General features: G+C 54.8%; 3 protein-coding genes across 6 annotated transcripts in view; 1 reads left to right on the forward strand and 2 right to left on the reverse strand.

Annotated features, from left to right (window-relative positions):
• Positions 1 to 4,898, forward strand: part of PDCD11 (programmed cell death 11) — a 41,060-nt gene extending 36,162 nt beyond the window's left edge. Inside the window, exons 30-36 of one of the 2 annotated variants that reach the window (XM_068548494.1) lie at positions 125 to 241; positions 925 to 1,074; positions 1,290 to 1,540; positions 2,239 to 2,407; positions 3,008 to 3,161; positions 3,657 to 3,822; positions 4,556 to 4,898. In XM_068548494.1, the coding sequence (XP_068404595.1) occupies positions 125 to 241; positions 925 to 1,074; positions 1,290 to 1,540; positions 2,239 to 2,407; positions 3,008 to 3,161; positions 3,657 to 3,822; positions 4,556 to 4,727 (1,179 nt within the window). In that variant the 3' untranslated portion in view covers positions 4,728 to 4,898. The remainder of the gene's footprint in view (positions 1 to 124; positions 242 to 924; positions 1,075 to 1,289; positions 1,541 to 2,238; positions 2,408 to 3,007; positions 3,162 to 3,656; positions 3,823 to 4,555) is intronic. The other variant, XM_068548495.1, reaches the window with a different exon arrangement.
• A 4-nt stretch (positions 4,899 to 4,902) lies between these two features.
• Positions 4,903 to 11,806, reverse strand: CALHM2 (calcium homeostasis modulator family member 2). 3 transcript variants are annotated; one of them, XM_068548498.1, is made up of 3 exons: positions 11,319 to 11,806; positions 8,581 to 10,071; positions 4,903 to 5,354 (listed from the first exon to the last, which is right to left on the reverse strand). In XM_068548498.1, the coding sequence occupies exons 2-3, from the start codon at positions 9,133 to 9,135 to the stop codon at positions 5,070 to 5,072; spliced, it is 840 nt and encodes a 279-aa protein (XP_068404599.1). In that variant the 5' UTR covers positions 9,136 to 10,071; positions 11,319 to 11,806; the 3' UTR covers positions 4,903 to 5,069. The 3 variants fall into 3 exon arrangements, with proteins under 3 accessions (XP_068404599.1, XP_068404598.1, XP_068404597.1); XM_068548497.1 differs by lacking the exon at positions 4,903 to 5,354 and adding an exon at positions 6,073 to 7,162 and having other exon boundaries at positions 8,581 to 9,302; positions 11,319 to 11,791; XM_068548496.1 differs by lacking the exon at positions 4,903 to 5,354 and adding an exon at positions 6,073 to 7,162 and having other exon boundaries at positions 11,319 to 11,791.
• A 2,695-nt stretch (positions 11,807 to 14,501) lies between these two features.
• LOC137767782 (calcium homeostasis modulator protein 1-like) lies at positions 14,502 to 18,097 on the reverse strand. The gene is made up of 2 exons (XM_068549038.1): positions 17,546 to 18,097; positions 14,502 to 14,984 (listed from the first exon to the last, which is right to left on the reverse strand). Exons 1-2 carry the CDS (start codon positions 18,095 to 18,097, stop codon positions 14,502 to 14,504), a joined length of 1,035 nt encoding a protein of 344 aa, XP_068405139.1.
• Between the last annotated feature and the right edge of the window lie 5,290 nt (positions 18,098 to 23,387).

The following is a 23,387-nucleotide window of genomic DNA, read 5'->3' on the forward strand; positions in this document are numbered from 1 at the left end:
CCTCGTCTCAGCCTCGTGGACCGAGAGAGGCTGAGTTTGGGTGGGGAGAGGGCACCGCCCGGGGCCGCGGAGGGCGCTCGGGGGGAGAAGCCAGGCTCAGCATCGTCCCCGCCTGTCATCCCAGGAAAGCGGGAACAAGAGGCAGAGGAGAGCTGCCCCATCCGAGGAGGATGACAGCGGTGTGGAAGTGTACTACAGGGAAGGAGAAGAGGAGGTGGAGGAGACAGGTGTGCGGCCCCAGGTGAGCGGCGGCCGGATGTGGGGGAAGAGCCGTCCCAGGAGGGAGTCCCTGCTCCCCGGCCAGGGGGCTGGGCTGTCCTCAGCACCACCCTCCTGTCTTCACTTTCTGTAAAATGTGAGGAGGTGGGGCATCTAGTTTCCTCAGTTGGTCATCAGCTCCTGAGAACAGGGCCACTGCTTTACCTGTTGAATGGGCTGTGAAAGTCAATTCTAGTCGTTTATTAGCTGGAGCGGAATTGAATTAGTGGGGGTGGGGGGACGGGCAAAGGAAAGGAGACTTGTTTGTCTGAGCCTGTGTCCTGCTCTGAGAAATGAGGACAGCGCTCCTGGGACTGAGGGCAGATGTGGAAGAGCTTCCCAGACTTCAGGTGTCACATCCCTGCCACCCTCAGAACATCTGTCACAGCTCTCTCCTAGCTCTACTGCTGTTTTATGCCTGCACGTTTATATGTGTTTGCCTATGTAGCTTTTTAAAAATATTACTTAAATCTACTTATTTACAAAGGAAGCTTTCATGTCACTCCTAAAAGTGTCCCCAGTGGACCGGGGCCTAGCCTGGCCGTGGGAGGAGAGAAAAGGTCTCTGGGCACCGTGGGAGTCCCTGCTTCTCCGGGTGGAAAGGGACTACGGAACAGGGGCAGCCTGGGCTCAGTGCTTTTTTCACATGCGCCTGTGATCTTCCAGGAGAAGCAGACCAGGCCGGCAGAAGCACCCCGGCTGCAGCTGTCTTCTGGCTTCGTTTGGGATGTGGAGCTGGACACTCTGACCCCGGCCTTGCCACCTCACGGAGAGAGCTCCGACAGCGAGGAGGACGAGAAGCCAGAGCAAGCCACGGTGCCGTATTTTCCAGGGCTTCGTCCTTTCTGCAGGGACCCTTGGCGCCGGTCTTCCGTGCTCTGTCCTACCCTGGGTGTCTTTTCCGAGGAGTGGGGCCGTTTCAGGCTGGGAGTATTTGCGGAGCTCGGGGGCTGCCCTGCCAGCTCCTGACTTCCACCGCAGACTTCCCCTGGGCTGAGGAGCAGATTACTCACTTGTTCTGCCTTCCACAGCAGAAGAAGAAAAGCAAGAAGGAAAGGGAGCTGGAGAAGCAGAAGGCAGAGAAAGAGCTGTCCCGCATTGAGGAGGCGCTGATGGATCCCGGGCGGCAGCCAGAGTCGGCAGATGACTTTGACCGACTCGTGCTGAGCTCCCCCAACAGCTCCATCCTGTGGCTGCAGTACATGGCCTTCCACCTGCAGGCCACGGAGATCGAGAAGGCCCGGGCCGTGGCCGAGAGGGCGCTCAAGACCATCTCCTTCAGGTCTCGCTACGCCCTCCTGCCTTGGGGCCCTGTCTTTCTCCAGGGGGGGGGGCTGTGTCTCCTCGGCAGGCTGGCGGCAGTTTGGGCGGCTGCCACCGGGCGCCCGTGGGTTCACAGGCTTTCTCTCAGAGATGTGCCGTCTGTGAAATAGATCTGCTCATTTATATTTTATAGTCCTCTTCACCGAGCTAGCTAAGGGTAACATTTACACGAGGCATGGGCCCTCAGTCAGGTGCCCCACTTGGAGCAGAAGTACAAGAGGGAAAAACACCTCTCCACACACCTGGGCGTAAACGCTGTCGGGGACCATTTTCCAGGCGGAGGGTAGAGCGGGTTTCCCAAAGGCTAGTGAAGAGGGATGGCGCTCCTTTGCATCATTCTCTTAGTTTGGGGGGAGAGTCAGACCACAGATTCCTTCCAGTCCAGACCTCAGGCCGGTTTGAGATTTGGTAGGTTTCCTTCCCAAGAGTGGAGGCAGAAACCAGGGGAGCCCCAGACCCCACAGCCATGGGGTCGGGGTCCCTGCTTCTGTGTGAGCTGCAGTGGGGACAGGGCCTCTTGGGGCCTGCACTTGGGGGTGGGAACTGAGGACGTGGGTGGAGCCTGGGGAGGAGGATGTAGTTCCAGTCCCCCGATGGCAGTGGGGGGCTCGTTGGGCCAAGATGATGGAGCTCACGTGCTGACTGCTCTCCCTCCAGAGAGGAGCAGGAGAAGCTGAACGTGTGGGTGGCCCTGCTGAACCTAGAAAACATGTACGGCTCCCAGGGGTCACTGACCAAGGTCTTCGAGCGGGCCGTGCAGTACAACGAGCCTCTCAAGGTCTTTCTCCATCTGGCTGACATCTACACCAAGTCAGAGAAATTCCAGGTAGGAGTCTGGGCCAGGTGGCCGGTTGCCAGGGGGACCTCAGCCACTTAGAAACGAGCTCCTGGGAGTCCCAGAGGCAGCCGGGAAGTCTCCGGGGAGAACAGCCGCATCTGGACCCAGTCCTGCCCCAGGTTTGCTCACCTTCCAGGTGGGAGAAATCGTTTCCCCCACCTCCGCTTTGGGAATGTGGGGCCCGGATGAGGGAAGGGAAGGGACAGCAGACCCCGGGGTCTATCCCTTGGGATGCCAACGGGTGTCACCGACAGGAGGTGACATACCCCAGTAGCCCTTTTTCATCTCTCCTCCTCACCCTCGTCATGCTCACGTTCTCTCTTCTAGTCTTAGGACCTCCTCACGGCACAGGCTTAGGAGGGAGACTCCCCATCATGCGCTCTCCTCATCCTGTGCGCCTGCCCTCTCCCCACCCCCCCCCACCCCCCCCCCCCCCCCCCCCCGCCGCCCTGCATACCTGACATTGGGCTTGGATACTGATGGAGTCTGTGAGCCCAGGTCTAGCTTCCCACGAGTGTAGCTGCCTGTCTCTGCCATTGCCCCCTCCGTCTTAATCACTCTCCTCAGCTTATGTCGTCTTTCCCACAGGAAGCTGGTGAACTTTACAACCGGATGCTGAAACGTTTCAGGCAGGAGAAAGCTGTGTGGATCAAATATGGCTCCTTTCTTCTGCGGAGGGGCCAGGCTGGGGCCAGTCACCGCATGATGCAGCGAGCCCTTGAGTGCCTACCTAAGAAAGAGCGTGAGTGCTTGTTCCCACCCACCGGCCCAATTCCAGGGCGCAGTGGGCTGTCTCCCATCCGGGCAGAGGGCTGGGGGTCTCCTCATCCAAGGGCTGGTGTTAGGAAAGCCTTGTGGAGCATACGTGGCTATCTCTCTCTTGATTGTATGCTCATGAACATAGCTCGTGTTGCATTTTAAATTCTAAACTCCGAAGATAGAGGAACAGAAAGGAATTAGCACTAATTCTTTTGCCTCTGCCTGCCCCACGGCCCACCTCTCATCCCCTGATTCCCCCTTCTTGGTCCAGAGAGTAGGATGCCTGCTTTTGGGAGTCATAGATCAGTGCCCATCTGTGTATTTGGCCCTAAACCCGCCCCACTGTCCCTCTTGTCATCACCTACGTCTTAGGACCCAAGAGCAGGGAATCAGGCATCAGACTCTGTCCCTGTAGTGTAGTGTGTTGTGATGAGGGAATCTGTCTGCTTTCTGTGTCTGAGTTGTCCTCTCCCTGAAGACGTGGATGTGATTGCCAAGTTTGCCCAGCTTGAGTTCCAGCTGGGGGATGTAGAGCGCGCCAAAGCCATTTTCGAGAACACGCTGAGCACCTACCCTAAGCGCACGGATGTCTGGTCGGTCTACATCGACATGATCATCAAGCGTGGCAGCCAGAAGGAAGTCCGGTGAGAGGGGAGGACAGGCTGAGGCCTAATTGCCTGTTGGGGGGTTGGGAACATTGGCCACTTGGAGGAGTTTTAGCCCTCCAGCAGCTCCCGGAACCCCAGTTCTCTTACTCTGTCTGGAAAAACGGCTTTGACATGACATGTCCTATGACATTCACGTTTCCAGTTTCTTTTCTGCCTCAGCAGCTAGCCTCTGGTCTGGCTGGAACCTTGGGTGGGAGGTAGGCTAGCCCCAGGCCTGGGAATCAGGAGACTTGGGTTTTCCTCATAATTAATGCTGAGCCTGGCTCTCATTGTAGAGAATGTTCATAGGCATGATCTCACTGATAACTGCCAGCATCCCCCCAGGGCAGGGAGGATTAGAGACCGGTGGACTTCAGTCCAGAAAGAACTGATGCCTCACCCAAGCCCATCAGTGAGTTTTAAGCAGAGCTTTCCTCACAGAGCCACACCTCATTGCCTGTCCCCATCCCATCAGCTTTGTCCTGATTCACTGTGTGACTTCAGGCCAGTAAGTCCTTTAACATCTCTGTTCCTCTGGAAAGTGAAGGTGGTGTTCTCCCTCTCCACAGACATGATGGGAGTTTATAAAGGGAATAAAATTAAAGGTAGAAATGGTAGTGCTGGATAACAGAGGGCCCGGCTCCAGAGCCGTAGAGCAAGTGGGTGAAGGCTAGCTAGGAATCGTGTGGCCGGGGACCAAGAGGCAGACACTGGCTGCTCTCCCTCCCAGGGACATCTTCGAGCGGGTCATTCACCTGAGCCTGGCCCCCAAGCGAATGAAATTCTTCTTCAAGCGCTACCTGGACTACGAGAAGCAACACGGCACCGAGAAGGACGTGCAGGCGGTAAAGGCGAAGGCCCTGGAATACGTGGAGGCTAAGAGCTCCATGTGGGAGGACTAGTGGCCAGCTGGCTCCGAGGGCACTGGTGGCAGTGGGCCAGCCAGGCGACCCTCAGGCGCCTGGGCAGTTGAGAAACTGTGTTGCCTGAGGACTCTGTTTAAGTGTTGCTTTTTCTGCAGCATCCCTGGGGTAATCCTGTCAAGGTAAAAAAGGATTTAAGATTTCTCATAATTCCTTTTTGCTTGTTTTAAGAACCAATTTATTTCATCTTTCTCCTTTTCTGGGGCTGCTCAGTGGTTGCAGGCAGTAGGCTCCTGGGCTCCCAGAAAAGCTGAGAGTCTCTCCTTCATGGGAGGTCCCCGGGGAGCAGGAATGGAGGGCCGCCTCCCGGGGACTCTGTGGTCAGGATCCCACTTTGGCCCTGCCAGGCTCTTGGTCCAGATAGTGGGGGTCAGCAGGGTCCGGAAAGCGGGTCGCTCTCCTAGATCGCAGAGTCTCTGGGCATTCCCTCAGCCTCAGCTCAGCTAGTACCTCGTGCCCCTTTGTGGAGGCTGTGAGGCTGGGACGTAGATCCACATGCTGTGTGGCTTTGGGAGAGCTGCACAGTTTCTCTGGCTCCCTGTAGCTCCCCTGAGGAGAGCTTGCTGGGCGGAGGGCCTTGATGACTTGCTGGTTGTTCCTTGAGTCCTGAGGGAGAGGGGACATGATGGGCCCGCTATACCCCCACCTCCCTGTAAAGTTCCCAGAAAGACTGTCTCTCCTCCTCCTTGATAAGTAATAATCCTGTATGTTCTAGAGTTCCTCGAGGCCAGCACAGACCCAGCTAGTTGTTGAAGCCAGTTCATTTTTGGCTTGGTCTTAAGGGAATTAAAGTTTTCTTGGGCAGAGCTTTAAATGTCCTGAGAGCTGGAGAGCTTTTCCGTGGGAAGTGACTGAGTCATATGCCAGAAAGCAGGACAGGGACAAGGGAGAGAACATCAGAGATTTTAGGGGTGGTGGAGGGGCTCAGGCAGGGGCGGGCATGGGAGGGAGGCGGAGCAGGGCTTGGCCTGGTTCTTGGTCACTAGCTCTAGGTTACGAGAGCTAGACTGCCCTAGTGAGTGCAAGGGCAGGATCTGCTGACTCGTGAAATTTTAGCTGAGCTCCCCTCTGAGAAAGGCCAGGTTCCATCTGTTTCCCAGATCAAATCAGAAAACTGAACCCAGTTAAGACATCATCAATGCCAGGGCCTTCCTGCGTGTGGGAACACCTGGCTCTCCCTGTGCCCCAGGCTTCCCTTCCATCCATTTCAGTCTTGCCCAGAGTCTCTGTCCTTTTCCCTCCCCAGGAATGGGATTTGGGCCTGTCCCCATGACCTCCAGCCGGCTGTGGCATGGCCCATCCAATCGTGCAGACACCAAGCTAGTCCTTTATACTAAGAAAAGCTTTATCAAAAATTTATAGAAAATAAAGCTAGAGGCGTACATTGGGGGCTGCTTCCCAGCTGAGCAGCACCGGGCCAGGTGTCCATATGCAGTTTACACACAATGTTCCGCACAAGGAGCCTGCTGGTGAGTTTCATTGTCACCTGGCTCTGCTGTCCGGGCCTTCCCAGACCGGTGGGACTGGGTCCTACCAGTCGAAGGTCATCCACATCATGGTTAATTAAGGACCAGTTCTGGGAAAGGGTCTTTTCTCCAAAGCTGTTGACCATGTGGCTGGTGGCAACAGGAGAAGGAATTTCTTCAGGTCTGAGAGCCTTCCTGCCAGAGCTGACCATGTTGTCTACTAGCTCTCACATCTGTTCCCCAGTTTTACTTTGTGTTCCTTTTTCCTGGCCTGTTTCCCCCAAAAGCTATGGTTAAAAAAAAAAAAAAAATCCCCTCTGGGGAATTCCCTAGCAGTCAGGTAGTTGGGACTCCACACTTTCACTGCCGAGGGTGCAGGTTTAGTCCCTGGTTGGGGAACTAAGATCCCACAAAGCGCCCCACCCCACCCCCTAAAAAAAAAAATTCCCCTCTGATGCTGATGTGAACAGACCATGGGGTTTTGTTTGGGACCAGGTAGTGTCATTGGCAAAGAGTGTGGGAACAGGACCCTTAGGAGGCGAGCGGGGCCATCTCTATGTTGTCTTGGGCCGTGCCGTTGCCCGCCAGACCCTGGGCCCACTTGTGCAGGCGGCTGTAGAGTGGAAGGCCCTGGTTCTCGCGGTACAAATAGACGCCGGTGATGGCGTTCCACTGTGGCCGTGGCTGTGTGCCTTCCACCGGGAACTTGGCAACCAGCTTCTCGTCATCCTCGTTGAGTGCCACGAAGCCGAAGAAGCGGTGCACGTTGTTGGCAGCCAGCACCCTTGAGTGCATCTCGGCTGTGCGCTGGAAGAGCTGGTCCTCGTTGGCCCGGTACTGCGCCCAGTAGGCCTCCTGGTGGTAGCTGAGTGGTGAGCAGTAGTGCTTGAGGCACTTGGTCAGGAACACCAGGATGGCCACCACACCGATGAGCAGCCACCCGAAGAGCTGGCCAGAGAAGGGGCAGGGTTGAGGGCAGGCAAGGAGCTGTCTGGACCGCCAGCGCCCCAGTAAGAAGTAGCGGGAGCTGGTCAGAGCATGTGGGCTGGGCTGAACCTGACGTCACAACCCCCTGAGAGCTGTCACTTCCCTGGCCGCATTTTCTGCTCCTCTGAGGGCGGCAGGCCCTTCTGACTGTAATTCCTCCTCTCTGCCCTCACTCCCTTGAGCTCACGCCGTCTCTGTACTTAGACTTAGCCTCCTGCAATTTCAGCTGCCATTCCTGCAGCCCCAAGGGCCCCCTCCACATCATCTGAGCCCACCAAAATCCAGCTCAATCTACCAGGCTCAGCCCACATACCACTTCCAGGAAGCCTTCAAAAATCCCTTCTGGGAGCAATTTTGCCTTCCCTGAGTCCTCATGGCCTGGTTCCTCTTATATCATCATTCTCTGCCTTGTTTTGAAATTACCCATGTGCTTGTCTCTCTTGGCTATGAGCCTGTTGAGGGCTAAGACAGTCAAGGTCATCTTTGTTTCCCCATTTAAGCCTGTACAGAGAGCTGTGAGCATTTGAGCATCATCAAATACATTTTATTTCTCTCTGTCTACCACCTTCCATCTCCTTTGGTGCTGTCTCCAGCCCTGCTTCTACTTGTGTTTCTTCTGTACCCAAGAGGAGCCCTTTAGAAAATCTTTGCTCTTTCCCATCTCTCCCTCATGCCCTGCTTCTCTTAAGTGAATACTTCATTCAAATATTCAAATATGGAGGTGCTATTCAAATATGGAGGTGCCTGGTCAGGACTTTTGAACTCATTGACGTAAGGAGGCCTGTTTTTCTGCTTCTGCCCAGGTCTCTGCCCTTGCCCTCTCTCCCTGACCAACTCCACTCCTTCAGAACTAAGCCAAGGCTGAGACTAGGATCAGGGCGGCAGCTGCTGCCTCCCGACTGGACACCCTTTCCTGTCCCAAGGGACTCGCCTCCTGTCAGCAGTGCCTGCGGCTGACTCAGTGCTGGGCAGGGGCCTTTCCTGGGATAGGAGCATATGCTCATCCCTCGAGCCAGCCACACTCCACCATCAGCTCACGGTCGACAGCAAACGTTTCATAAGACGGCAGGGGTTCGTGCTCAATCTGGTTGGAGCGAAGGGCTTAATCTGTGACTGGGATCAAGGCTTGGTCTGAGCAAGAAGAACGTTCCTTCAATGTTTAAATCTCTCTTATTGGGGATGGCATTCACCCTTGCCTCACCAAGCGCTGACGCATAGTTACCCAACTCTGATGCCTTGACGCTGATAATCTAGTGACTTCCTGGAGAGCTCAGCCCCTGAGGACTGACTCCAGCGTTAATACTGGGTCATCCCGGCACCTCCCCACCAGCCACCATGTAGGAGAGAAAGAAGAGGAGCTTCCCTTGGCACAGGCTTACCTGGGACTCGTACTTGAGCCTGCGGCTGACCTCTTCCCGGGAATCTGACAGGTGGGCAGGGCCCTCCCCACACGGGAACCTGGCCAGGATTTCTGTGGCCTGGCCCAGTGGGAAACTGTCTTCCCCAGCTGTGAGCGAAGAGGGGTCCACGAATTCGCTGAGAGCACAGACATAGGCCTCACCGCGCAGCAGAGAGATGACAGACCAGGTGATGGGGGCCACGGCTGCACGGCCCACAATGGAGCTTAGAAGGAGGAAGTTGGGGGCGGCCGAGCAGTTTTTGGTCCTCCGGTACTGGCACTCGGCAACCAGGTTCCAGGTGTGGTTGTTGAGGATGACGCCGATGAGGAAGAGCACCAGGGCGGGCACACCGATGGCTGTCAGCCCATACAGGTAGTTTCGGGCTGGTGAGCAAGGGCAGTGGAAAGCCACCACACTGAACAGCTCCTGGCTGCCCACCGTGCCCAGTGCCACCAGCCCGTTGAAAATCATCACATCCTTGCTCTTGAAGAAGAGTGATAGGAAGCGGAAGTTCTCTGCGATCAGGGCTGCCATGGTGACGGGTCAGCTGGGGGACCAATGGCAAGGGTGGAGGCAGGAGGACACTGGGACAGTGGCTCCTGGTGGGACTAGGAAAGCTCACAGGCTACGGGCCCCTGAAGGCAGGGCACAGTCTTGCCATTTGATCCCCTGCAGTGGCTGGCCTGGTGCTTCCTGTGGGACTGTAGATGAGTGATCAGTATTTGCCTCTAAAAACAGGGACCGAGAGGATCTTGTGTGGTCAGGCTGGTGAGAAAGGAAGGAGACTCGGGGAGCCCCAGGGCCTGGGTGGAGTGAGAATAGCCACTGTTCACTGAGCTCTTACTATGTCGGGCGCTTTACGTCCCTCATTGCCCATCGTCAAGATCCTGTACTGAGCTCTGATATCCCAGTGCACGTAGGGAAGGTGGAGGCTTCCTTGGGGTGAGTGCTTACCAGGCTCGCATATGAATGGCAGAGCTGAGATTCAAGCTCAGCTCTATCTGCCTCAGACACTTAGGTTCTTGTCATCACCACAAGCTTCCCTTGAGGTGGGGACTAGGACTGGCCCTGTGGCATTGGGGACTGTGGGCTGTTGACTGGCTTTCCCTTTGGGATTCCAGGTACTGCTAATGTGCTGGGGGACCTAGGACTATTTGGAGGGTGTGTCCTCAAGGTGTCTAGCCCATGGGTATAAAAGCCGGAGTAGGTATCCTGGTGGATAAGGGACTTGGACTTGACCCTGTGATATGGGGGGGTGGGGGGGTGGAGGAAGGGGCCTCCAGTCAGTGGTGAGCCTGGTGCAGCAGCCCTGGAGTTCATAAGAACCTATTCATGTTGGAGACCTCAGGCTCTGGACTGGTTTAGGAGATGCTGGCTCTCAGCACACTTAATGACCTTTCTCTGGACCTCAGTGTCCTCATCTGTGGAAAGAGGATAAGTCATCTGGTCCTTGCTCTCCTCTTAGGAATGCTGGAGGAAAACGAAAGGGAAGAAACAGTGCCTGATAGTTGCCCTATATGTGAAACCCTCCATCTCACCCTGTCCAGTCCTGAGGGTGCCTCCCAGAGGCGAGGCAGATGGGGGATGATTGTCCTTCTGGCAAAGATGAGGAGACTAAGGCCTCAAGAGGATAAAGTGCTCTGCTCAAAGCTATTCAAATATGGAGGTGCCTGGACAGGACTTTTGAACATGACGTAAGGAGGCCTGGGAAGTGGACAAGGGTGGGTCAAGCTAAGTGAGCCCTCTATTTTCCTGGTTTCCTACTGACATTGCTCTGCGCCCATCCGCAAGAGCCCTGGCAAACCTCCCCTTCCCCACCCGTTACCCCCTTTCCTTATCCAGCAGCTCTGTTCCACCGAGGTCCCTAGGCCTGGGGACCGCCCAGCCGGCCAGCAACAGGAAGGCTTGATGAAGGCTAAGGCTTGGCCATACCCACCACCCTCTCTCGAGCCTGCTTTGCCTTGGTCTGGGCAGCAGATGCGCTGGCAGCCTGCCAGGAAGTGGCCATGGCCTCGGGCTCCAGCCATGTTCTGCCCCAACTCCCTTCCCAGGCTCCACCCACACAGGCCAGGGTGTGGCCCCATGTTCTTCTCTCCATCCCGGGAATGAAAAAAGTCCTCAGGCCAGAGGCAGCTGGGGAGTGGAGGGATGAAGCAAACAAAGGTGGGGAGACCTGCCCATATTTCCTTCTACGCCTCCTCTCTAGACCACCACCCCTCCTAATCACTGCCAAGGCGGCCAGATGGGCTGGTGCAGAGCTGGGTGGCCACGAGGAGGCCAGATGGGCTGGTTTCCAGGAGGAGGAGGAGACCTGACTTCCCTAACTCACTGCCTGGGGGCCCAGGGGCTCCAGCCTAACTCCTCGGGAAAGAGAGTTTGTGATATTGCTGGGGATGAACGGGTTAAAGCCAGCCCCCTCTCCCTCTTCCTTTTCCCCTCTTGGCTTCAGGGCTCCTAATATGCTCCCCTGGGTTCAGAAACCACCCAAGTGGGGTACAAGATGCCTGAACACTGGTGGGTGGTGAGCAGAGGAGGGAACAGGCTATCTTCTGAGACTACTGCCCCTGGCCCCCAGGCCCGGGATGGGACCTCCACCAGCAACAGTCAGGACAGGAAACAGGTGGCTGGGGACTGGGGGCCTCAGCGAGGGGCCTGGCTCCCCGGGACAATCCCTCTGGGCAGCCTCAGAGGGGCCCTGCCATGTTCCCCTTCCTTACCTGGGGTCAGCTGCGGGCACTGGTGGCCTTGGCCTCCACGGAGCTGGGCTCTCCAAGTGACCTGAGGACGTTGGAGCTCCCGGGCATGGGCCAGCCCGTGCCCTCGGCGGGCTCCCTCCCGCTTTGCTTCTGCTCCGGAGAGACTAGCAGGGCCTGGGGCTGGTGGAGTCTTCAGAAAAGTTTAACTCCAGAAAAGAGGCAGAACCCGTGGGATGGATGGTTCACGCCAGCCAGTGGAAAAACCGCCTCCGGGCGGGCGCCAGGCAGTGGGGGGGTGGGGGGGCGGCGCGGGGAGAGGAGAGGAAGTGGAGGGGCCTGGGCGGCTCGCCTGCCTTCTGAGGCTCCACGCCAGTGGGACCAGTTCCGGGCCAGGCAGGGGGCCTCAGCCAGATCCGGCCCGGGCCTGCCCTCCAGGCCGGTTTCGGGAGCATCCCCTGCTTGACCCCCACTGACAGAAGCTGCCGGAACCGAGTCCCAAGCAGGGTTAGGGGAGAGGTGCCACCAGACTGACGCTGCCTCCTAGCGGGGTGCGCAAAGCCAGGGGTACCCCTCCCCTGTTCTGGCCCTTCTCCCTCAGAGCCGTCCTGCCCCTCTCTGAGCAAACCCTCCCCCTGCTGGCTCTTCTGTCTGTACTTCAGCTAGCTCCCCAGGTGCTGCTTCAAATCTCAGGAGCACTGACGAGAAAATTCTGGGCTCTGGGGATTTTCTAAGGCTCTGTGGGTAGAGCTCTGACTGGTAGGTGGAAATTATGAGGAGGCAGGTTTCTCAAGGAAGCCCTTTGTAACAATCAGAGCTGCCCAGCCTGTCCTAGAAAATGATAATGAGCTTCCCGTCTAGGGAGTATGCAAGCTGAGGCTGAAAAGCCATGGGTCGGGAATTCTGAAAGGGAGAGCCCTGTCCAAGGACAGTCTAGATGACCCCCAGGATCAAGGGAGAGACGCCCCCCTCCCCCAGACCCCTGTCTGCTCTGCACTGCTTGTGGTTCTGGGAGCATGGAACTGCTGAGTGACATGCTGGCCTCCCTGAGCTGGGCTTGTTCACATGCAGGAATGAAGAGAAAAGGACCAGTGTTTATTTTTTCACGTCCTACCATGTGCCAAATAAAGTTCCCAATTCTTCCTCAAAAGTCATCCTTTAACCTCACTATAACCCTAAAAAGCAGGTCTTTGTAACATCCGTCTTATAGACAGACAACTGGGGGTCAGAGGGATTGGGTAACTACAGGTCCTACAGCCCTAGTATTTGAACCCAGGTCTGTCCGACGCAAAACTTTACTCTTTTCTTCATATTTTGTACCTCCCGATACCTCTGGGCTGGCTTTTCCCACTGGAGCCCACCACCCCGCAGCTGCCAACACACCCCTGCTCTTTACTCATCTGACTCTTCGCCTAGAGCAAGTCCCACCTCCTGGAGGAGCCCTCCAGCCCACGTTGGCTTCCAGGTCTCGCCCTCTTCCCAAATAATTAAAGGGAGGGAGACTGGGTCTCAGAAGTGGGACTAGAGGGAAGGATGCCTAAGGAAGAATGGAAATTATTAACACAATGTTATAGGGATCAAGATCAAAATGAATTCTTAGATGAGTGGGACTTAGTCTCAAAGATGTCTGGGGGGTGGGGGGCGGCAAGAAGCTCATCTTCTCGGCCCTTAGCTTCCCCCTTGACAAAGGTAGCTCCAGTTCCTTACGTCCCCTCCCCCTACGTCCAGGAGGAGGAGGAGGAGGAGGAGAAGGCCTCAGGTTTGGAAATTGATACATTATCCGCCAGAAACTGAGTGCGTACCACATGCCATGCACTTTACACACCTGACCTATTTAATGCTCACACAAGCCCATGAAGTAGGTGCCTCATCCCCACTGTACAGATGAGGAAACTGAGGCACAGAAAAATGAAGCAACTGACCCAAGGGACACAGTTTGTAAGTGGTGGATCCAGCATTTGACCCAGTTGTCTCTCACTCTGGAGTCTGAGCTGTTTCCACCCTAGGCAGCTCCCCTCCCACCCCTCTACCCTCATCCCCACCTCAGGGCAGAGCCTCTCAGCACTTTAGACCCCCCTCCCCCAGGGTGGGGGGCTAGTCTCTGAGAAAATGGGAAGGCATCAGCTTCTTTTTCTAAATGCTCAAGCTCTGGGGATGGTCTGATTCCTGATGTGAGGGATGTGTCAGGGCAGTCTCCAAGGACATCTCCATGGGATGTGCTATGGTCTGAATGTGTCCCCCCAAATTCATATGTTGAATCTTGACCCCCAAAGGTGATGGTATTAGGGAGTGGGGACTTTGAGGTGCTTAAGGCATGGGATTGATGCCTTATAAAAGAGGCTCCAGAGAGCCCCCAGCCCCTTCTGCCACGTGAGGACACAGTGAGGAGGTACTGGCTACCAACCAGTGAGGGCCTCCATCAGAACATGACCATGGCAGCGTCATGATCTTGGACTTCCAGTCTCCAGAATTGTGAGAGAGGTCTCTGTTGTTTATAAGCTACCCAGCCTGCCGTATTTGTTATAGCAATTCAAACAGACGAAGACAGGGGGCCTTTCGTGCCCAGTGGTAAGTAAATGTGCAGTCCACCTTGATGACGTTGGGAGAACTCCACGGTGAGACACACCCTGGCTTCTCCTGAGTGTACGTAGCTTCTGGCATCTTATCACCTGTGACCACATGAGGCTGTGTCATGTCATTATGGCCCACCTTGGCCCGTTCAGCCTCACTCAGGAGATTGGCCAAAATCAGAGGATTCCTGCTTCATGAGATGGCTGGACACCCTCCCACTCCCTGAGCCTTGAGCATAAGGGAACACAGATCCTAAAAAATTACAGTTGAGTGGATGCTGGGGCAAGGATGCTCGTAGGACCTGAAAGGAGATAGTGAACCAGGGGTGGAGTGGCCTGGGAGGGGCTGGGCAGGTAGGAGCTTGTCCCCCCCAAGCCAGTTCTGAACCCTTCTGACTAACACTGCTCATGGCCCTATTGCTCCAGGGCCACCCAGGGTAGTGTTGCAGTTGGAGGAGTGAGGTCCCCTTCCAGCTCCAAATTTCCTGCCCCAAATGGGCAGGTGAGTGCCTGGGCACGAGGTGAGTGCTCTGGGGCCTACTGCCAGCACTTGCAGCCTTCATTTCTCCATCTGGCTTGGGGGTCTGAGGAGCTGTGGCCTCAGACCCGCATTCCTGCCTCTTCACCTGGCTGCGGCTCACACTTTGCTGAAGTAGGTGGCCACCTCCTTGCGTGAAGGCCGGGACCCGCCCCCAGCCCAGCCATTGCCCACCAGTGGCTCCTCCTGGCTCAGCCTCAGGGGCGGCTTGCACTCGTACCAGCGCGTGAGCAGCCCGTTCATGGTGCCTTGCTCGGTGATGCCGCGCGGCTTCTCCCTCTTCTCGTTGGCACCGTCTGTGGCAGTGGGGGCAGCCGAGCCAGCAGGGACTGCAGCCAACGCCCCATGGCCGTGACCCAGCTCCAGGTCATGGATCATGGCCTTGAAGAACTGCTGGATACAGACCTTGGCAGAGGCCTTGGCGTGCTCCGTGCATGTCTCATCGAAGAGCTTGTGCTCAGTGTCGATGTAGTGGGACCAGTACTTGCTTTTGAGGAAGGTGGCCTGAGTGAAGCAGGGCCGCACAGAGCGCACGACGAATGCCAGCAGTGTGGTCAGCAGCACGAAGGACCAGCCCAGTGCCTGCAGGGGAGAGAAGAGAGAGTCAGCCGGGCACTGCCCTCTAGCCTCCCAAACCTGTCCAATCCCCCAAAGCACACTCCATGTCAGGGCCTTTAGGGAAAAGAGCACTGACAACAAAGAGCGCCTCTTGGCCTCCACTTCCTGTTCTGTAAAATGGGCATATACGTACCCATCTCATGGAAATGAGACCACGTGAGTAAAATGCCCTGTATGTAGGCCTGGCACTCAGTACACAGGAGTTAGCTGGGCAGACCCTGGAAATAAGCTGCATGGGTTTGCCTGTCTCCACTACAGGCGTATCCCAGAGATATGGTGGGTTCTGCTCCAGGCCATTACAATAAAGCAAGTATTGCAATAAAGTGAGTCACACGAAGTTTTTGGTTGCCCAATGCATATAAAAGTTATGTCTACACTATACTGTAGTCTATTAAGTGTGCAATAGCATTATGTATAAAAAACAATATACATACCTGAATTAAAAAATACTTTATTGCTACAAAATGCTAACCATCATTTGAGCCTTCAGTGAGTTATAGTAGTAACATCAAAGATCATTGATCACAGATCACCATAACAAATATAATAATGAACAATTTGAAATATTATGAGAATTAACAAAATGCGACACAAGAGACATGAAGTGAGCAAAAGCTGTTGGAAAAATGGCGCCAATAGACTTGCTCAATGCAGGGTTGCCATGAAACTTCAACTTGTGAAAAATTCAATGTCTACAAAGCCTAATAAAGTGAAGTGCAATAAAATGAAGTATGCCTGTCCTTAACAGTTGGCTAGGAGCAAAGTATCTCCCACCTGCAAAATGGGGCTGTTGATAGTACCTATCCCATTGGGTTGTTCTGAGGACTAAATGTGATAATAAACTTAGCACAGTGCCTGGTACCTAGTTAGTGTTCAGTAACTGTTAGCCACTCTTATTAGGCCAACCAGCCCTCAATAACCATGCCTCTTCCTTCAGGAAGCCTTCTTTGACCTCCCATAGTGACGTTTCCTCCTCTGAGTCCTGTATCTCTTCTCCGGCTCCTGCTACTGTCTGCCTATCAGGCAGCAGCACTCAGTCAGCGCCTCCTCTGTGTGGGCTCTGAGCTGGGCTCAGGGGTCACAGAGACAAACTGGACAATTGCTCAAACTCCATGCTGAAGAGCCCCGGATGCTTGGGTGCTAGTTCTGTTCTTCCAGTAACTCACTGTGGGGAAGGCTGCTCCCCCAGTTTGAGCTTCAGGGTCAACCCCAGTTGCACAGAGAAGCATTCGGCCAGATCAGGATGGGGAAGCAGGGCAAACCAAATGCCTGTAGCGGGGTCAGTGGGTTATGGCAGAGTAGTCCTCAGGTGGGGAGCTGCAGAGCATGTGCTGGATGAGGAAATGTGGGCCCTGCTCGGCTGAATCTCCTGAAGTTTCAAGTAAAGCTGGAAAATCTCATTTTCATGTGAAAATTTCTGGGTTTTAGATGATGCCAACTAATTCTAAAATTGAATTTTGAATTCAACCCCTGAAGGCCAAATGAAACATGTCTATAAGCCAGGCAGCCTGCCCTCTGGGGGCCCTTTTAGTTTATGAGTTGATGGTTTAAAGGTCAGGTGGAGGGACAGCTGCCCCAGGCCCCGAGGCCCGGGATGATGGACAAGTACCCACAGGAGAGGAGGTGCAGGCTCGGAGGGAAGCAGAGTTCAGATTGTACGCTCGGAGCGTGAGGTTCACATGGGTGCCTGGTGGCGATGCAAGCCCACAGGGGAGAGTCCAGGCTGGAGGGGGAGCGGGGGTGTCTGGATTCGCGGGAGCAGAATGTGCATGTTTCTCCAGGCTTGCAGGGCAGGCCCAGCCCCCTGTCCCCTCCCTGACAGCCTGGGTCCCTGCCTGGGTCTTCCTCCCCACGCACAATAACTGCAGAGGAGGTCTGAGGGGCTCAGACGGGTGAGGGTCCAGAGGGGCAGAGCGCGTGGGAGCGAGGCTGAGGGACCTGAGCTCTAGATTTCCCCATCAGTGGGTCCTCCATCCCTTCCTTTGGGGCACATCCCAACAGTGTGTCCCCCTCACTCAGGCCTCCCTCCCAGGGGCACCGGCCCCTCAGCTCCCACTCCCTGAGCAGGGAGCGCCAGCTGGGGACATTTGCCAGGGAAATGTACCCAAATGGCCCGGCCACACACTGGCCTCACCACTGCCCCGGCCTGGAAGGGGAAATGGATGCAAATTCCCCCAGATTTCCAAACTGGAGCTCAGGGTGGAGGATGAGGGGCTGGCTGAGCAGATGGGTCCCCTCTGGGGACCTCAGCACAGGGCACGGTGCTCCTTCTGCAGGTGGCACTGACCTGAGGGCAGACACATGGTTCTGCCTTCGGAGGCCCTGGCTTCCTTTGGGGAAATATACCCCTGCCCCATGGAGCTCCGTCTGAGGAGGGAGACCCAGCCCTGGCTGGGGGCCCACATCTATTTGGGGAAACATGACCATGTCCTGAGGAAGCCCCATTTCGAAATGGGGGATGGGGTCCTTTCCGAGGGACCCGGTCTGTGAGGGGAGACCCAGCCCAAGGCCATCTGGCCCCTTACCTGCGAGATGCAGCGCAGGTAGGGCACGGCCACCTCGTGGGCCAGCAGCCAGTCGCCGTCATAGATCTCGGGGCAGGGCACGCGGGCCAGCAGGCGGGCGAGCTTGGGCGGGGGCAGGCCGGGGGCCAGGCTGCCGTTGCCCAGCATGGTCACGGGCACGGCAGTGCAGAAGGCACAGAGGAAGCACTTGCCATCCAGCAGTGTGACGGCCACCCAGACGACGGGTGCGATGAGGGCGCACTGAGCCATGGAGCAGAACGTGTAGCGCAGCACGGCGGGGTCCTTGGCCCCGCGGCCCGGTGGCCGCTTCCACTCTTCAGCCAGCATGGACACGTTGTTGTTCATGACCAGACCGAGCGGAAAGGGCACCAGAGGTGGCGCCAGCAGAACGCCGGCACTGTAGGCCACGTTGTAGCCCGGCAGGCAGGGGCAGTTGAAGTCGAAGGCGGAGTACATCTGGGCGCTGGCCGGGGCCATGATGCTGCAGATGCCGTTCATGAAGGGCTCCTGGTTGGACTGCAGGAACCGGAAGATCATCTGGAACTTGTCCATGGCGCCCCCCACGGGGCCTGCTGGCCTCCTCCCAGCTCACCGCTGCCTCAGGATGGCCCCTGAGGCCCACTCTGCCCACTGGGTGCCTGCCTCATGGCTGAGATGGGCAGAGCTCAGGGCGGAGGCTGAGGCCACTGTCTCGTTGAGGAACCTTCTAAGTCAGGTGCTGGCCGAGAGGGCACAGGTTGGCCAATCCCGTGGGTGCAGCCAGGGTGCCGCCCCTCCCTGCCCCGTCCCTGCTGGGTTTCTCTCTCTCCATGGCTGGCTCTGGCACTGGGAAACCATGAGGACCATGCCTGATGGGGACCAGTTCTCTGTCGGTTGGGAGGAGGGCAGGGAAGGAGGCTCAGACACGGCCGGGAAGACACTGTCTCCAGCAGGGTTGACGTTTGGGAGAAACTAGGGCTGCTGCAGAGGCCTGAGCTTCTGGACCTTGTCCCCTGGGCTCCTAGGAAGCATGCCGCCCTCCTTCTGCCCTTCTCATTGGGTCTTTCCTCCATGCTGTGTCAGGATCCAAGAGGGCTCCTCTGTCTGTTCAGACAAGGATGGTATGACGATGTAGTGATGGCAGTGGTGGTGGTGGCTATAATAGGGTGATAATGGTGGTGGTGGGGATGGTGCTAATGGTGGTGATGGTGGTGGTGATGGCAGATATGATGGTGATAGTGGTGACGGCAATGCTGTTGTTGCTGGTGGTGGTGGTGATCGCAGTAATAATCGTGATGATGGTGGTGATAGTGGTCACAGTGGGGATGGGGATGGTGGTGGAGATAGTGCTAAATGAATAAAGTAAAAAGCCCCGAATTTAGAGTCAGTGGATTTGTATCTGAGAGGGTGCTGGGTCCCCTCCCTGCCAGGCAGAGATCTGTGGCCTATAAGCATAATACAGGTGCTTTTATGTCCTGTCTGCTTGTGTCTCGGTGGGTGTGTCTGTGTCCTTGTGGATTACAGATGAAAAATCCTTTCCTGGCTCTACCTCCTACCTCTACTCCGCCAGATCAAAAAATAAAGGAGGGGGCGGTAGGGTTTCTTGCCTGGGGCTGGGGACTCCAGAGTGTCTGCAGGAGCCAAGGCTGGGACCTCTCCACCAGCATAGCAAGGTGGAAAGGGGCTTAAAGGGCTCCCTTTGATGTCGCCAGCTCTCTCAGAAGAGTGGGTCAGACCCAGCTCCAGCCAGATGGCTTCTGTCTGGGGCGAGAGGGTGAGGTTGGGGCTGAGGCTGAGCAAGAGCCTGGACAGGGCAGCTGCCTGGGACCCTCAGATCTGTGTGCCTCTGTGTGTATTTGTGTGTGAACTTGCTGTGGCTTTGGGCTTCAGTGTTTGTGGCTCTGCGGTGTGTGAGTGTAACTGTAACCAAGCAGGGTCCTGCGGGGCCTTCCTGGGACAGACCTCCCCCACACCCGCCCCGCTCCAACCCAACCCATGTCCTCCACCTGCCTCTTGTTTGTAGCAAAGCTTTAGTCTCCCAGGCCTCCCCTGAGACTCAGAAGGCTGGCTCAAGAGTTAATGGTTAGGAAACATGAAGATGTAAAAACAAAGACTAGCTGTTGTGCTGGGAAACTGGTAACAGTTTAGATGACAGACCAGCCACAGAGCAGAGGCACCGAACTCCCAGTTCCCTGAAGACACAGATAAAGGCCTGACACAGGTTCCTAAGTTCTTTTTACAGGAAGCCGACCCCCGCCAGATGAAGACTGCTGAATCAAGCAGATGTACCTTTCCCACCAACACTTGTCCCCCTAGTATTGGCCTTTTGAGTGGCGAGCAGCGGAACTTGAGTTCAGTACTGGCCTCATCCTCTTACGTAACCATGTGAGTAGTCTTTGTGTCTGTGTGCCTCTGTGTGACTGACAAGAACTGGCACTGACCGGGGCTTCCCCTGGGTCAGGCCCTATGCCAGCACTCCACACGCATCACCTCATGGGATCCTCATACAACGCCATGGGGTAGGTGTTATTGTCCCCATTTCACAGAGGTTGAGACTGAGGCTCAGGGAGGTTAAGTTACAAGTGTAGGGTTCAGAACAGACCTCCCCAAGATGTGCTACTTTGGCATGTGGGTTATTTTGAGCTAAAGGCAATAGAGACCCTGTGGGTTTGAGAGGAACTACTGCTCCTCCCTTAACTAACTACAAGAATTTAAATTGGGGATTTTTCCCAGAGAAAGAGTTATTCCCAGAGGTAAATTTTATCTAAGCGGCACCATCTATATGGCAGGGCAAACACCTAATTACCAAACATCTGCTCATCTTCTTGTGAAACCGTACCCCATAGAGTTAATGAAAGCTGATGGCTAGCTCAGAGGAATTCTTGAGCTTGTCTTTCAGCGCAACAGACAGGGGAACAGCTTGTAGAAACCCCTGTGCTTGTAAGCTGCCTTCACTGACTAAGCTTGCTTTAGTTATTTTTTCTGTCTTTCCCTTTTTTCCTCTTTAATTGCATACCTTCCCAGCTTCAAGTAACCCGACTGTCTTACAGGAACTTGGAGCCAGTTCTTGTCCAGTGCAAGCCAGCTAAGGCTGGTTGGGACCAGCAACCCTAAAACTGGGCCTGCAGAGGTGTATGATGAATGGCCTTTTGACGTCAGAGGACTGGAAAACTTTACCCTCAGATCATGCTAAGTGCCTGTATTTTTGAATATGCAGAGGCATGTAACCCAGATACACCTGTGCAGAACACCAGTTACCTCACGTTTTTCCTGCCTCCAATCACCTTTCCCCCTGCCAAGCCCACCTGCTTGTTCCATAGCTATCCCAACCCCCTCGCCCTGGGGGAGGCGGATCTGAGGCTTGTTCTCCCATCTCAATTGCCTTCCTGTGAACAAACTCTTCCTCTGCCGCAAATCTTGGCATCTCAGAGTTTGGTTTGCTGTGTGTTGGGTAAACAGACCTGATTTGGTAACACTTATCGTCCTGTGAATGAGCCTCCTGTCCTTGGACGCCCCAGGCCCCTATCCCATTCCTTAGCTCAGGATGGCGTAAGTACCTCATTTTAACTTTCTGTCTCTGACACTCTCATGTATGTGAGACTCCCATACGTACAAAATTAAATTTGATTTCCTCCTGTTCATCTGCCTTGTTTCAAGTTAATTCTTAAACCAGCCAGAAGAACCTAGAAGGGTAGAGGAATGTTTGCTTCCTCCCCAGCACCAGCTAAAGGTTACACTTGTAACCTTGTAGGTGAAAGAGTGGGATTTGAACCCAGACCAGGTGGGAGTTGGGGGGTAGGGGGGTGGGTGGAGGGGGAGGCAGGGAAGTGTTTTTTGTTTTTTGGTTTTTTGCCTTTCTCCTCCAGATGAATGAGGCTCTCCTGCTCTACGAGTCTGGGTAGAAATGCTAACGCGTCACAAGTAGGATACAGGTGGGGAAGGATATTGCTCCCCTTAGCCCTCAACCTGGGCCTTGGGTAACTGGAGCACACAGGCTGGTGGCCCCTGGAGGACCCTGTTGGGGGCTCCCAAGGGGCACAGCCACAGGTGGAGAGCAGGATGAGAGAGACCCAGCAAATGAGGCCAGGAGTCCAGGAGGAGTGTGGCTCCAAAAGGCTGTCTGGACTCTCTCTCTTCCATCTATAGTGGACACGGCTCCCTGTTTGTAGCTGATGTGCCGTTTTCGTGGTGCCCAAATTGGCTTCAGGTGTCTGCTCTAACCACATATACACTCTCTGCAAATTCTAAATTCAGTGTTATTTTAAAATACGTGGAATAAAACAGCTTGATTGGATTCTAAACCCATTATTCTCATTATCACTAGAATTTTGATTACAGTTATTTTTTAATTAATTAATTAATTTTTGGCTGCATTGGGTCTGTTGCTGCATGCCGGCTTTCTTTTTAGTTGCGGCGAGTGGGGGCTACTCTTCGTTGTGGTGCGTAGGCCTCTCATTAAGGTGGCTTCTCTTGTTGCGGAGCACGGGATCTAGGCGCCTGGGCTTCAGTAGTTGTGGCATGAGGGCTCAGTAGTTGTGGCTCGTGGGCTCTAGAGCGCAGGCTCAGTAGATGTGGCATAAGGGCTTAGTTTGCTCCGTGGCATGTGGGATCTTCCTGGACCAGGGATCGAACCCATGTCCCCTGCATTGGCAGGTGGATTTTTAACCACCAGGGAAGTCCCATAAATTTTTGAACGGCTGTAAAAATTAGTTTTAAGTTTATCACCTCCTTGGATCAAGATTTTTGTGGGTGGTGTTTATCAAACATTTGAAGAGATCACCGCTAAAGAGCCTTGAGGGGTACGGGGTGAGTGAAATGGGTGAAGGGGGTCAAAAGGTACAAACTTTCAGTTATAAAATAAATAAGTCCTAGGGATGTAATGTACAGCCTGGTGATTATAGTTAATAAGACTGTACTGCATGTTTGAAAGTTGCTGCCGGAGTAGATCTTAAAAGTTCTCATCACAAGAAAAAATTGTAACTATGCATGGTGATGGTTATTAACTAGACTTACTGTGGGGAGCATTTAACAATATATACAAATAGCTAATCATTATGTTGTGCACCTGAAACTAATACAATTATTTTAACATCTTTATTGGTGTATAATTGCTTTACATTGTTTTGTTAGTCGCTGCCATATAACAAAGTGAACCAGCTACATGTATACATATATCGCCATATCTCCTCCCTCTTGCGTCTCCCTCCCACCCTCCCTATCCCACCCCTCTAGGTGGTCACAAAGCACGAGCTGATCTCCCTGTGCTATGTGGCTGCTTCCCACTAGCTATTTTACATTTGGTAGTATATATAAGTCCACGCCACTCTCTCACTTCGTCCCTGCTTACCCTTCCCCCTCCCCGTGTCCTCAAATCTATTCTCTACGTCTGCGTCTTTATTCCTGTCTCGCCCCTAGCTTCTTCAGAACCATTTTTTTGAAACTAATATAATTTTATCTGTCAATAAAAAAAGATCTTTGAATAAGAATTGCCTGTGGTCATTTCATGCAAAGAGTCTGATGTTAAAAAGCTGTGCTCGGGGCTTCCCTGGTGGCGCAGTGGTTGAGCGTCTGCCTGCCAATGCAGGGCACACGGGTTCGAGCCCTGGTCTGGGAGGATCCCACATGCCACGGAGCAGCTAGGCCCGTGAGCCACAATTACTGAGCCTGCGCGTCTGGAGCCTGTGCTCTGCAACAAGAGAGGCCGCGATAGTGAGAGGCCCGCGCACCGCGATGAAGAGTGGCCCCCACTTGCCACAACTAGAGAAAGCCCTTGCACAGAAACGAAGACCCAACACAGCCAAAAAGAAAGAAAGAAAGAAAGAAAGTAAACAATGCGTTAAAAAAAAAATACTCTACTGAATCC

This window comes from Eschrichtius robustus, chromosome 7 (genome assembly GCF_028021215.1).
Source record: "Eschrichtius robustus isolate mEscRob2 chromosome 7, mEscRob2.pri, whole genome shotgun sequence".
Lineage (NCBI taxonomy): Eukaryota > Metazoa > Chordata > Mammalia > Artiodactyla > Eschrichtiidae > Eschrichtius > Eschrichtius robustus.